Source organism: Anomaloglossus baeobatrachus, chromosome 2 (assembly GCF_048569485.1).
Source record: "Anomaloglossus baeobatrachus isolate aAnoBae1 chromosome 2, aAnoBae1.hap1, whole genome shotgun sequence".
Classification (NCBI taxonomy): domain Eukaryota; kingdom Metazoa; phylum Chordata; class Amphibia; order Anura; family Aromobatidae; genus Anomaloglossus; species Anomaloglossus baeobatrachus.
The window spans coordinates 412,330,961-412,345,627 of NC_134354.1; the positions used below are offsets into that span (position 1 = coordinate 412,330,961).

The window sequence follows — 14,667 nt, forward strand, 5'->3', positions numbered from 1 at the left end:
GCGATTCCAACCTGGCCGGGATCGCTAGAAAGTCTCTGGTGAGTCTCTGGTGAGCTGTCAAACAGGCAAACCTGGCCAACGACGCAACAGCGATCCGGACCTGCAGAACGACCTAGCTAGTCAAACACTGGAAACGAGTGATGTGTCACAATATCTGTCAATCACTATTCTCTGTCAGTCGGTCTCTCCCTCTCGGTCTCTATTCTCTCTCTGTCGGTCCGTCACTATCTCTGTCCCTCTCTCACAGTCTGTCGGTCATTTTCCCCTCCTCTCTCATACTCACCGATCCCCGATCTCCGGCGCGGCGCTGCACGGCATTCACACTGCTGCGGCGGCTTTTCCTCTTTTGAAAAAGCCGGCCGCTCATTAAACAATTTCGGATTCCCTACTTTCCCTGCCCACAGGCGCCTATGATTGGTTGCAGTGAGGCATGCCCCCACGCTGAGTGACAGGTGTCTCACTGCACCCAATCACAGCAGCCGGTGGGCGTGTCTATACTGTGCAGTGAAATAAATAATTAAATAATTTAAAAAAACGGCGTGCGGTCCCCCCCCAATTTTAATACCAGCCAGATAAAGCCATACGGCTGAAGGCTGGTATTCTCAGGATGGGGAGCTCCATGTTATGGGGAGCCCCCAGCCTAACAATATCAGTCAGCAGCCGCCCAGAATTGCCGCATACATTATATGCGACAGTTCTGGGACTGTACCCGGCTCTTCCCAATTTGCCCTGGTGCGTTCGCAAATCAGGGTAATAAGGAGTTATTGGCAGCCCATAGCTGCCAATAAGTCCTAGATTAATCATGTCAGGCGTTTCCCCGAGAAACCTTCCATGATTAATCTGTAAATTACAGTGAATAAACACACACAACTGAAAAAATCATTTATTAGAAATAATAAACACAAACACATTCCCTCATTACCAATTTAATCAGCCCCAAAAAGCCCTCCTTGTCCGGCGTAATCCACGGACCTCCAGCTTCGCATCCAGCTCTGCTGCATGCAGGTGACAGGAGCAGCAGAATACACCACCGCTCCTGTCACCTCCACGCAGCTAATGAAGGCAATAGCGCGATCAGCTGAGCTGTCACTGAGGTTACCTGGATCCAGTGGTGGCCGCGGATAACCTCAGTGACAGCTAAGCTGATCGCGCTCCTCACCTCAGTTGCTGCGTGGAGCTGACAGGAGCGGCGGGGAGTAGCGCGATCAGCTGAGCTGTCACTGAGGTTACCCGCGGCCACCGCTGCATCCACCGCTGGATCCAGTGACAGCGGGTAACCTCAGTGACAGCTCAGCCGATCGCGCGGCTGTCTTCATTAGCTACGTGGAGGTGACAGGAGCGGCGTTGTCTTCTGCTGCTCCTGTCACCTGCATGCAGCTGCGCTGGAAGCGATGCTGGAGGTCCGTGGATTACGCCGGACAAGGAGGGCTTTTTGGGCTTATTAAATTGGTGATGAGGGAATGTGTTTGTGTTTTTTATTTCTAATAAAGGATTTTTTCGGTTGTGTGTGTTTATTTACTGTAATTTACAGATTAATCATGGAAGGAATCTCGGGGAGACGCCTGACATGATTAATCTAGGACTTATTGGCAGCTATTACCCCGATTTGCCAACGCACCAGGGCAAATCGGGAAGAGCCGGGTACAGTCACAGAACTGTCGCATATAATGTATGCGGCAATTCTGGGCGGCTGCTGACTGATATTGTTAGGCTGGGGGGCTCCCCATAACGTGGAGCTCCCCATCCTGAGAATACCAGCCTTCAGCCGTATGGCTTTATCTGGCTGGTATTAAAATTGGGGGGGACCGCACGCCGTTTTTTTAATTATTTAATTATTTTTTTCACTGCACAGTATAGACCCGCCCACCGGCTGCTGTGATTGGGTGCAGTGAGACACCTGTCACTCAGCGTGGGGGCGTGTCTCACTGCAACCAATCATAGGCGCTTGTGGGCGGGGAAAGTAGGGAATACGAAATTGTTTAATGAGCGGCCGGCTTTTTCAAAAGAGGAAAAGCCGCCGCAGCAGTGTGAATGCCGTATGCCGTGCAGCGCCGCGCCGGGGATCGGGGATCGGTGAGTATGAGAGAGGAGGGGAAAATGACGGACAGACTGTGAGAGAGGGACAGAGATAGTGACAGACCGACAGAGAGAGAATAGAGACCGAGAGGGAGAGACCGACTGACAGAGAATAGTGATTGACAGATATTGTGACACATCACTCGTTTCCAGTGTTTTAAGTCCCCTTTACACACTGAGACTTTGCTGCACAGCGGGAAACAAAGGACCAAAGAATGGTCCTGAACGATTTGTAGCGATCAGCAACTTCACAGCAGGGGCCGGGTCGCTGATGTGTTTCACACACTGCAATGTCGCTGGGGAGGTCGCTATTACGTCACAAAACCGGTGACGTTACAGCGATGTCGTTTGAGATGTTGCAGTGTGTAAAGCCACCTTATCAGTCTAGGCTAGTGTAAATTGTGTGGGGGGTTTAATGCTTAATTCTGGAGAACTGAAAATTAGAGAAGCCCCTATAATGATCTGATGGTAAGGACTACCAGCATTAGGACTGCCCACGCTGTACACTTCAGTGAAGACGTAAAAACAATACAGGGACTGTAGAATTATTAACACAACTAAAGTCATCCATCATGAATAGATTTCTCTTAAAACAATGCTATCTGCGAAATGTATTCAGATTGGGTATGTCTTTTGTATGCCAAGTGCCAGGTTAGCAACACACATTTTGGAGGCATTCTGTGACATTTACAAATCTCCTACGAAAGCTCTTAGTTAACATCAATGCAGACCCTAGAAGAAGAAAGAAGCTAGAGGCATTTCAACAAAGTAGGTGACAAACCTGAATAAAAGGTTCACGGTATGTAGAAATGTCATGCAGCTGGTGAATGGCCAATTCATATTCAGATTCTGTCATTTGGATAATGTGTAGTTTACTGTTCAGCAGCTTATAAAACATATCCTCCTCTCTGCTGGACGCATCTCGTGTGTATGTTTTTCTATGGACACATTGGCAGAGATAATAATGCGCCAATTACCTTTAACATACAACATGATGTTGTGTTCATATAACCCACATTTGCCATAATTCAGTGTAGGTGAGTTGGATTTTACGATGCTATACCATTAATAAAATATCTGGGATTCATGAACATGACGGAACCTTGTGTATGGGTGCTCAGCGTGCTGCCATATGGTGCAGTGCTCTGTACTACATTTTGTGGTGGTTTTCTTTTCAAGCACTTCTTGTAGGCTAGAAGACCTCTGCAACACAGCACTCAGAGGAACCTGTCACTTTTTTATTGTCACATTTACCGTATATGAAACTAGCAAAAAGACTTCCCCCCCATGTATAGCTCAGGGCATGATGTTTACCAATGGCACACTGTGTGTTAGGCTCCTATAACACCTTAACAAGGTCCTGAGTCTGACTGACATTTATAGTTGTGAAAATTTGCAGTACAAATTGACATGCTACGGACTTAAAAAGTGCATCACTGGTCAATTAAATGTGTGTGGATGAGATTTAGTAAAATCTTTTTTTGATAGTTAAATCTACCTGAAAAAGTCGGGTGTAAAATCCACAGTGCATTGGCTCCTTATGAGCACATCCTATAGCAGGTTGTAACTAAGGCGGGCTTTGCACATTGCGACATCGGTAACAATGTGTTACCGATGCTACAGCGATAGTCCCGCCCCCGTCGCACGTGCGATATCTAGTGAAAGCTGCCGTAGCGATTATTATCGCTACGGCAGCTTCACATGCACATACCTACCGTGTAACGTCCCTCTGGCCGGCGACCCGCCTCCTTCCTTAGGGAGGCGGGTCGTGCGGCGTATGTACGATGTAAACATCCTGCCCACCTCCGTCCTTCTCATTGCAGCCGGCGGCAGGTAAGGTGAAGTTCCTCGCTCCTGCGGCTTCACACACAGCGATGTGTGCTGCCGCAGGAGCGAGGAACAACATCGTACCTGTCACTGCACCGGCATTATGGAAATGTCGGAGGCTGCAGCGATGATACGATAACGACGCTTTTGCACTCGTTCATCGTATCAAAAAGGTTTTACACGTTGCGATATCGACTGCAACGCCGGATGTGCGTCACTTTCGATTTGACCCCATCGACATCGCACGTGCAATATCGCAACGTGCAAAGCCGCCCTAAGAGTCAGTGCAAAGTGCAGACTCTTTATTGGCCATCCTCAAGATCTATGTCACGCTCGCCACTGGGGATGGTACTGTGGCAAGCAGACGTGAACTAACTGGACCACAGGGAGAACCCAGACCTACCCTTTTGTGGGATAAAGGCTGATACTGTGGCAGATGACCCCTAGGGCAGGGGCGACACAGGAGCAGACAAGGCTGAGTCTCAAGTGTAGACAAGGACCATGAAAGTAGCAGAGGCAGAAGGCACGGTTAAGGCGGACAGGCACAGTCTCTGGTGTGGAGAGGGACAAGGGGTAGCTGAGGCTGGAGACACAGTCGAGCTGGACAAGCACAGTCTCTGGTATGGCAAGGGCCATCGGGGTAGCAGAGGCTGGAGGCACATCTCTGGTGTGGCGAGGACCACCGGGTTATCTAAGGGTGGAGGCAAGGCCGGACTTTACAGGCGCAGTCTCTGGTGTGGCAAGGCTGGAGGCAGGCCAGACTGGATAGGAACAGTCTCTGGTGTGGCGAGGGCCACCATGGTAGCTGAGGCTGGAGGCACAGCTGGGATGGACAGGCACAGTCTCTGCTGTTGCAAGAGCCACCGGGATAGCTGAGGCTGGAGGCATGGCCAGGACAGTCAGGCAGGGACACTAGCACCGACAGGACAGAACTGACAGGTAAAGGAAACCAACAGGACTGAACGGACGGGACAGACAAGGGGTCCTGACAACTAGCTAGCTAGAGCCCTGGACACTAACTAGCTAAACTAGCGCATTAAGTAGGCAACTCCCCTAGTTGGAGCTTGCCTTTAATACCCAATGCCTCTTAGCGATAGGCTAAGCGGCATTTCCTAGGGGTCACGCGCTGGCCCTTTTAGAGAGGGGTAGCGGTGCATACAAGCACTCATTAGCAGCATGCCCAGAGGTCCTGTGATGAGCGCACAGACTCCAGGAGGTGGAAGGAGGAGGAAGCCCACGGGCAGGAGAGGCAGGGATGACAGGCAGTGTGGAAGAAGCCGACCCAGCGCTGCGTGACAACATTCCCTGCAGGAGAGGAGAGGAAGGGACGCAGCGTTATAATGTTTCCCTGTGACAGATTTCCAGTTCCATCATTTTGTATTTCATGCATGCTGATCATTTTTCTTGAGAAAATACCACTTTGGGCAGTTGTCTTAACACTAAGGGGTTGATTCATCAAAGTGTTTTCCAGGAAAAACTGAAACATGGACTGGAGTAACATTTCTGGTGTAAGAAATATCAACACTATTGACTAATTTGATGAGTGGGCATAAGCACGATCCATCCTGCCCCTGGTCCTTCCCAGCTCTACCCAATAGTGCTGACGTTTCTTACACTATAAATGTTACTCCAGTCCATAACTGGATTAACATTTCTGGTGTAAGAAATATCAACACTATTGACTAATTTGATGAATGGGCATAAGCACGATCCATCCTGCCCCTGGTCCTTCCCAGCTCTACCCAATAGTGCTGACGTTTCTTACACTATAAATGTTACTCCAGTCCATAACTGGAGTAACATTTCTGGTGTAAGAAATATCAACACTATTGACTAATTTGATGAATGGGCATAAGCACGATCCATCCTGCCCCTGGTCCTTCCCAGCTTTACCCAATAGTGCTGACGTTTCTTACACTATAAATGTTACTCCAGTCCATAACTGGATTAACATTTCTGGCAAGGAGCATGGAGGCTCATGTCACTGATAAGGTGCACTGAATTCATTAAGTGGCGTGCATCTCTTAATGAATTTGGTGCATCTTATTCCTGCAGGTCCTCATTAAGACTGACGTAAGAAACACCAGTCTTAATATATCGACTCCTAAGAGTGCATTTACATTAGTCAATTTGTGGCGTTTAACCACTGTTTACCTATCGGTGGTCATTTAACAGCTCGTTTAAACAGATCAACCTACTTCAGAAGTGCACGGAACGACCTGTAATTGATAGTTCAGCATCAAGCTGTCATTGTTCTTTGCAGCACAGGTCCTGTTACATAGGATGATGTGCTGCTGAGAAAGATGACCTTTTGGCAACGCAAAAAGATCATTTCACCTGACAAATGAGTGGTTTGCTTGTTCATCGGGTGATCACCAGCTTGTGTATCATGATACGTGCATAATAGGAACTTTTTTTCATGACACTCGTGCACAATAAATACACCTGAAGCTCAGATTTACCTGCCCTGACTGTTAATACCTGGTATAAAGGCCCCCACTTTGTGCACCCTACTGCACGTCCATCACAACGTCCCTAAATCACTCACCAGAATGTCTGATCTATGTTTTAGAACAGGGTTGCATGTGGACCTCAAGCACAAGACTTTATCTCCTGCACACAGAAGAGAATAAGCTATGGATTAACCTTTTCTTCTCTGAGGAGAGTTGCATGTTGTTGATAAGACCCTGGATTGATGGACTTAACTTTGTAGGTGATCCCTTTTAGATTTAGCACCTTATGGGTTAATTGACTATTGGACAGCTTGACCTTGAAATATAATCATGTATTCTTCTGGATTTATTGCTACATTGCTTATTGTTTATTTTATTAATGTGACAGAGTAGTGGTTTGTGTCCACTCTACGTCGTCTCTTTTTTTAACACCTTAAAAACAAATGGTGGCCCAACAATGCCTTCAATTTGATACCGTCCCTTCACTCTCTACAAAGTACATACAGCAGATGCCTGCAATCATATTGCTGCGAAAGGTATAAAACCACCATCATTGTTCATTCATCTAGACTTTTCATATGGCTCTTGAAGATTTCAAAATATTACCTTTCTGTCTGCATTTCTTACGGATAGGTTTTTTTTTCATTATTAGATCTCTGGCTTCCTAATTAGACATATAAGGTTTCCTTCTCCGGATATTTTATTACTTTCTACATTATTTTTTTTCAGAGTGCCATATGACTTGATCTACCTTCATACTGACCATATTTCATATATTCATCCACCTCCTACACAATGCAGGTGATATCCAAACCCACCAGTTTATCATATTACATTTACTTTCTATGTTTTATACAAAAAGCTCATGAATTGTGCATAGACGTTCATGTGATAGGCGAACTGTCCTTTGCCTCAATTATCTTCTTATCCAGTCTTAAAAAAACAATTCCAATTATACTGTAATTATGGCATAACTAAGTCATATTATACACTAAAGGGAATCCTGACAGCAGTTTTTCATTTTATAAACGAATTACATGGCTGCATGTCTTTTAAAGGGAATCTGTCAGCAAATTTTTGCTACCTCATCTGACAGCAGAATAATGTAGGCAAAGAGGCCCTGAGTTCAATGATGTATCACTTAGATTACTGTGTGCAGCCGTCCTGACACAGTGAAAGATTTTAGATTTTGCGTGTAGCAGAGCTGGGAGAGTTGTCCCAGCCCATACCAGCCTAACAGTGCACATTTCCATAGACAGAAGCTGCTAATCACAGAAGAGGGAGGAGTTGGACTACTACTCAGGCACTGCTTAGACCCACTAATGATAAAGATAAGAGGCTTAAACTAAAGCTGGGTTTACACACTGCAACATCTCAAACGACATCGCTGTAACGTCACCGGTTTTGTGACGCAATAGCGATGTTGTTTGCGATGTTGCAGTGTGTGAAACCTATCAGCGACCCGGCCCCTGCTGTGAAGTTGTAATCGTTACAAATCGTTCAGGACCATTCCTAGGTCCTTTGTTTCCCGCTGTGCAGCATGAAGTTTCAGTGTGTGAAGACTTTGCAGCGACTTTGTTAGCAACTTCCCTTTCAAAAGGCTGCTTATCAACGTCCCCAACAACCAGCTAGGTCACTCGGCAGGTCCGGATCGCTGTTGAGTTGTTGGCCAGGTTTGCCTGTTTGAACGCTCACCAGAGACTTAGCAGAGACTTAGGGAGGTCGCTGTTGCGTCACCAAACCGGTGACGTTACAGCGATGTCCTTTGCGATGTTGCAGTGTGTAAACCCAGCTTAACATTGCAGGTAAACCAAAGCAGACTGTGAGTTAACATACGCAGGGCTGAATTTTCTGTTTTAACTATTTCAGCATACTCTCTTCAGAGTACATTTCAGAAACCAGCTGACAGAGTCCATTTAATGGTAATTACAGGCAACCCCATAGTATGGGACAAGTTCACATTATATTGTAATCCTCACTTTTTCAAAGATCGTTTTCCACATAAAATAATTATTTGGACCAGTCTAAAAAGTGTTTGTTACATCTCTCTATAACAAATCCATTGAGGCATGACTGAGATCCCTGATCCGCCCTTACACTCCCTCAAAACTTTGAAACTATGACAAACTTCAAGGGGGATGTGCAGTGTAACCACAGGCTTCTGCCATGAAATCCACAGTGCATGCCTGAACTTGGGGTGTTTAGATGCGACCAGAGGATTCAATGTTCCTGGAGGAGAATTAAAGGGTAGATCAGGTATCGGAGATAGGGCAGGACTTGAAAAGGTAGAAGACCCCTCTTCGACTAGTCCAAGTAATTTGAATATACAGACAACGATCTTTGTAAGGGTTCGTTCACACTAGCGTATAAATATGACAATAGTGCAGCGCGAGAAAAAAAAAGCTATTGTATTCGCACCAATGTTATTCAATGGGGCAGTGTAGATTTGCAATTTGTTTCTCAGCTGTATGTGGGCTGACGAAAACTGCAGAATACTGTGTATGGCCATGTAAATCAGTACGTAAATCTATCGGTGCAAGATAAAAAACAGATGCCATACGGACCATCCTAGTGGCATCCGTTCTTTCCAGATACATTACCATCCTGTAGCACAGAACACTGTAAATGGCCCCGACTGTTGAATAAAAGCTGCTGAGAAAAAAAAATGCATTCCATACGGATGGTAGGTGAGAAAAAAACGCACTCGCGTGACATTCGGAATACCAGATGGATTTCACTCGTCCCACTTTTCTGGTTGAGAATGAGACCAATTTTATATATGCTAGTGTGAGTGAACCCAAAAGCACCTTGTCCCACTTACGTTTAATCACCATTAAACTCAACTGCATCCATGTATTGGGTTTATAAGTGTCAAGCTGATGGGCACCTGATTCCGGAGCGGATCGGACTCTTTTTAAAATCTGGCAGTGATCCGCCGGTCCCGGTTTTGGTGGGTTCGATCAACTCTAGTATCAACCCTCCTAAGCTGCTTATATGGCCACGCAGGTCATATAAAGATAAATAAAATGAAACCTTCATATCAACGATACAACGACTTATTCCATAGAAATCCATATTTTCTTACATGTAAATGAGCTGTTCCAGGCTATGGGCAGGACATAGATCTCCCTGAGAATCTGCCTCAAGAGCTTATTGTAAACAGAAGGAGGCATTATCAGTGTGACACATGTAACCTAACACAGAACAGTAGAACTGAACTTTGTCTTTTACAAACACATTTGCTGCAGCTCTCACAGCTCTGCTGTATTGATACAATATTGCAACATTGGCTTTACTGTGACATGGAATTTGAGGCTGAGAGAAACCTGCAGATGTGGCTCTGCAGTGAGACCAGGAGAGAAGAGAGTGGTCATGATGTCACACTGGTAACTCACAATTTTATTTGTCTGGAGGCAAGTTCTCATGCAGATCAGTGTCCGATACTTATCGTGGACCAGCTCATTTACATATAAGTAAAGGTAGATTACTAGGGAATAAGACATCGGATCACAGACATCAAGGTATCATTTTATTCAGCTCTCTATAATCTACATGCCAAAATAGATGGCTTAGGAGGGTTGATCCTACTGACAGAAGCCCTTTAAGACATCTCAACCATGGGGTGCTGAGAGACAATTTCTTAGCAATCTGATATTGATGACCGATCTTAGATATAGGTCATTACTTTTAAAAGGCTGGATAAACTGATAAAAAACTGAATATCTTAGTTGTTCCATGCTCATGAAACACAGATCTTTCCAACCTGCGATGATAACATCTATATCTAGATGTAGCAAACAGCAAACAATCGTTGCGTGCTAACAAACCATTGTACCACACTTATTCTATTAGCATAACTTGACCACTTATTAACTTTGTATTATCATAGTGCTCCATGGTTCTTCATTTGGAGCAACACATATTCGTTTGGCGCTAACCACATCTGCAATAACCTCTTTCTTCTTTGCGATAGGGCTTCATCGTTCATCATTCTTCACCATTTGTAGAGTGTGAATTATGGTAACAAGAACACAATAGTTAGATATACAGTTCCTCCCGAGGAACATACCCCTCACTTCCTATCCCCATCGTACTGTTGGGTGGACAACTATAAAAACTATAAATAATATTTTGGTAAAAGAGTGTAATAACTGTGTGTACCAGGACATGTGGCTGTGTTGTTGCACGTCCGCGTCTCTCTTAATGGACCGCTGCACAACGTCCCGTATGGAGATGACACACAGGAGCGAGTGCGTACTTGAGTGCCTTGACCACATGTTGTCGAGCAAACGCCCCACTGTGACCATCCTTCAGCAGCAGGGTCTCCTGGAAGAAAGGAAGAAAGCGCAGGGTTAACACTTGGCAGAGTGACGCACATAACAGGCATAATCCTGTCTTTGTTAAAGTGTGACATTTGCAGATTAATAATAAGGTACACGGTTTAATCCTTTTTTCTGTATTATTTCGCTAACTGCTACTGTGATAAAGCATTTTGCTAAGGCCAACATTTTGTCTTTGGTAGATTTTATGCCGTGTCTATCTTAATTAGCGATGCTGACAATCCGTTTTATTCCTTCCCAACCCCCAGAAAGTCTGAACAGTGTCACAGCGACAATACACACAACCTTCCGAACAATGTGCACCAATCACATCGCCAGTCTGGAGTACCATAGGAGAATGACAAAACAACGGTTGAGAGTTTGCCAAGGGTGAGACAATGGCAAAATCCCCTCCTTCCGTGGGTGGAATACATTTATTCTCCAAGAATAGAAATGTGTGCAGAAGCACACACACAAACAAACACACACAAAACACACAAAGCTCCGACATAAGGGCATATTAGCCGGCACATAAATATTCATATAAGCAGCTCTTTCCCTGCTCAGATGCTTTCTGTCATAAGCGTCCTTGGACTTCATCAATCTCCAGCCGAACAGGAGAAGTGGACTCATAAATCAGAGGGGCTAGGACCACTTTGTGCTGGAATCACAACCAGGAAAATGCTGAATATATAAGTTTGAATCAAAGAATAAATAGATTATTTTCTTCCCCTTCGCGCTCATTCTCAGCGCCCTCCAGGAAAAATAGGTAAACGCATAAATTCTACAAATGATTTGGTATAGAAGGAGAAAGGCTAAATTTATATGTAGCATTCCCAGCTCCGTCACAAGCCCATTATGTGACAAGCCAGAAAAAGGTATTTCCCCTGTCTGCTAATCTGGGGAATAATACAGGTGCCAGAATAAAGCTGAAAACAAATAATGGGAGTGCGGAAGCTTGTGTGCAGCACCCCTGGGGTATACAATGTGGCAGCTCATTTTTTAGAAGGTAGAATAAGAGAGCACGGGAAGCTGGGGAAACTTAAAATGTCACTTGTCATACAACCCACTGAGCAACTCTGTCTACTACTGACGCCATGCCAGCCGCGCTGAATGATTCATCAATTAAATTTACCATTATTTTTATTGAAATAATTTTGGGATAAGCCAACCAATATAATTCTGAGCACGAGCCAGCAATATAAAATACACAGGAGATTATCATTAAAAATAATAAATCATAATATTCCAATAGGAGTATAGGCTATAAAATTCACCATACTGTACTTGTTTATATATCATACAGCCTTTGGGGGTACTAGCTTTTGTTTACGAGACCAATATACTACTAGGCTCTGTAATGAGAGCCAATACTACCCCAGAGCTGCATCTTATTCAGCCAGCCACACTGAGTACTGTGTGCTGAGGTCAAACACCTCAAAACAACTGTCTATAGATGGATATGTGGCTTGATTAATATCCCTGGTCTTGCTTTATTGCTTGATAAAGGGTTATTCTCAAGTTGTATCTTGAGCAGCACAGCTTTCCAGTCTCTTCACTTCCTTGTTGCTGGGGAGGTAGGTGCCCTTTCTTGAGTGACAGTTCTGGTACAGTAGCTTTGATTTACTGCTGAGCTTATGCTACTTTTGACACATTATAGGGTTTTGTTCAGGGAGATAAAAATTAATTTATATGAACATAACTTCATCAACTACAAAAGCTTACATCCATAGTACTGTTTTCAATCATCATCAAACCTGGTATTCAGAACTATTCACTATGATAGAGACATAGCTGCTGAGAGCTCCCCCTCCTTTCTGACTTCAGGGTGTGGTTTGCCATGCAAATAATTCAAACCATGCCCCCTGAGCATCCCTGATGTCCTGTGCGATTCTGTGCTCTATTTGCCTAACCCCGTGATCTGCTATTTTGCAGTTAGAGCTTCCCTCCAACAGGCTGTGCAGAGGCAGCTTCTGTCCATCCATGAACTGAATTTTCTTCCCTGACAATCAGACATATAAGCCAGAAGTTCCTCATAGTGTGCAGCATGTGCTATGAATACATTTTATCCTCTGGAGTTAACCTTTGAATGGTTTGCCAGTGAGTGTTTTGAAGTGTAGTCTTTCATCACTGTATTTGTATATAGAGATAACATGTGTCACGCTGTACAAAGGGCAAGTGAGAGGAAGTACCGCGTATTCCCCACTAGGTGGCAGCAGAATAGTGAAGGAGAGTCAAAGTAGCACTGTAACATAGTGAAGGAGAGTCAAAGTAGCACTGTAACAGAAAGGCAGCTGAAATACAGCTGAGAAACTTCAGCAGGCAGTTAACAGGCAAACCACAAGGGGGCAATAGAGTAGTCAAACAGTCAGAGTCTAGCCAGAAAAATCAAGTCATTGCAAAGGGAGGATAAAAAGCAAGCCAGAAAACAGAACCGAGTCGGAAGCCAGGAGATCAGGTGGAGGATAAAAAGCAAGCCAGAAAAAAAACAGAGTTGGAAGTCGGGAGATCAGGTATGCAGAGGGAAATACAAACAATAGAGATGAACGGGGGAGGGTACAGGTCAGGGCATGGTAACAAGGAATCAAATCAAACAGGAAATCTTACCAGAGCAAGTCACAGGCTGCAGAGCAAAACTATAACCAGCATAGGAATGCAGGTTCAGAGACCATATTTAGTGTCTCCTGAAACCAGAATGAGGCTGATGGGACCCCTGACATGACCAGGCCGGGTCTCTGAAACTCTGGAGCGGAGAATACCGGTCCTGGATCATGAAAACATGGTTTTAAATACGTTTTTGACTAGGAAAGTGAGACCAGTGATAAAGAGAACTGCTCTGGAAAATGCTGCAGCTAGCGATTTTGCAGGAATGATAATAGCAGCTCATCAGTAGCTGAGAGTGAGCAGAAGGTGAGCAACTAACTGCTATATAGAAATTAATGGGTTGGAGAGAGCTGACTGGTATCTGAGGAGTTAACTCCTCAAATTGGAATTTAACTCATTGGCCAGACCTCTCCTCAAACGCTTTGACAACAAGTTATGTACGATAAAAATTCTCTTTGTAGGAGAATAACAACAAATTGAAAAAGCAAATCTGAAAACTTGATCATTTTCATGCTGTAGAACTAATTATACCATTTTCATGAGAATAACCCTTCAAAGGGATGCCCATTAACTTATAGTTACCTTCACTAAGTGGCAATAGCCAGATTGTTCTCCTCCCTCTAGGAGAGAGATAACTGGTGTACATGAAATTCAACAGAATTCTTATGATTATCAGGATATTGACAATCGAGCATGTATTTTACTACAGGATCCATTGCAGAAATCACTGTGTTGTTGGTAGATGGGTCACAGTAAGATCAATGTGTGCCCAATATTCCTCCTGTTTTGTGTAGGTGGCAATAGCAGACTTCATGTATATAAAACTTGCAGGGTAATGTTTGCATATATACTTTTCTACAGCAGCCACATTGCACCTGAGAATGTATATCTAGGTAATACTATAGGTAGTACTTTTTTATTTTTTTTATTTTATGCATTGCGTATTGAGGGGGAGCTACCTCTAAGGTCTTGCATCCTTATCAAAACATTTTACCAAGACTGTTTTTATTTACAGAAAAGTTTACCTGTATCCTATTCTTCTCAGGTACATTTAAGGAGTATAATCAATAAGGGTGTCTCAAAGGCCTGGCTGCCATGGAAGGAATCTCCAACACTCATGATGATAGATGATTGATCTGAGTTTGTTAATGCGTTTCAAGCATAATTTTCCTTCTTCAGGACAAAAAATGTGTTGTTTTTTTCATCCTGAAGAAAGATTTATCACTGAAACGTGTTAAAATATAAAGATCATGACATGAGCCTTCCTAGTCCATTTGGATTTTGCTAATATCCCCCGTTTAAGAACCTATCTGTGTCACGTCTGGTGGTTCTGTACTTGAGCGGGTCCGTCGCACTCCTATGTGTATTCTGGCTCCCAGAGGGGTTAC

At 44.3% G+C, this 14,667-nt stretch overlaps 1 protein-coding gene across 4 annotated transcripts in view; it reads right to left on the reverse strand.

Moving 5' to 3' along the window:
* Positions 1-14,667, reverse strand: part of ADGRB2 (adhesion G protein-coupled receptor B2) — a 673,616-nt gene that overhangs the window by 174,075 nt on the left and 484,874 nt on the right. For all 4 annotated transcript variants that reach the window (XM_075336137.1, XM_075336136.1, XM_075336138.1 and 1 more), the window contains exon 4: positions 10,518-10,682. In XM_075336137.1, the coding sequence (XP_075192252.1) occupies positions 10,518-10,682 (165 nt within the window). The remainder of the gene's footprint in view (positions 1-10,517; positions 10,683-14,667) is intronic.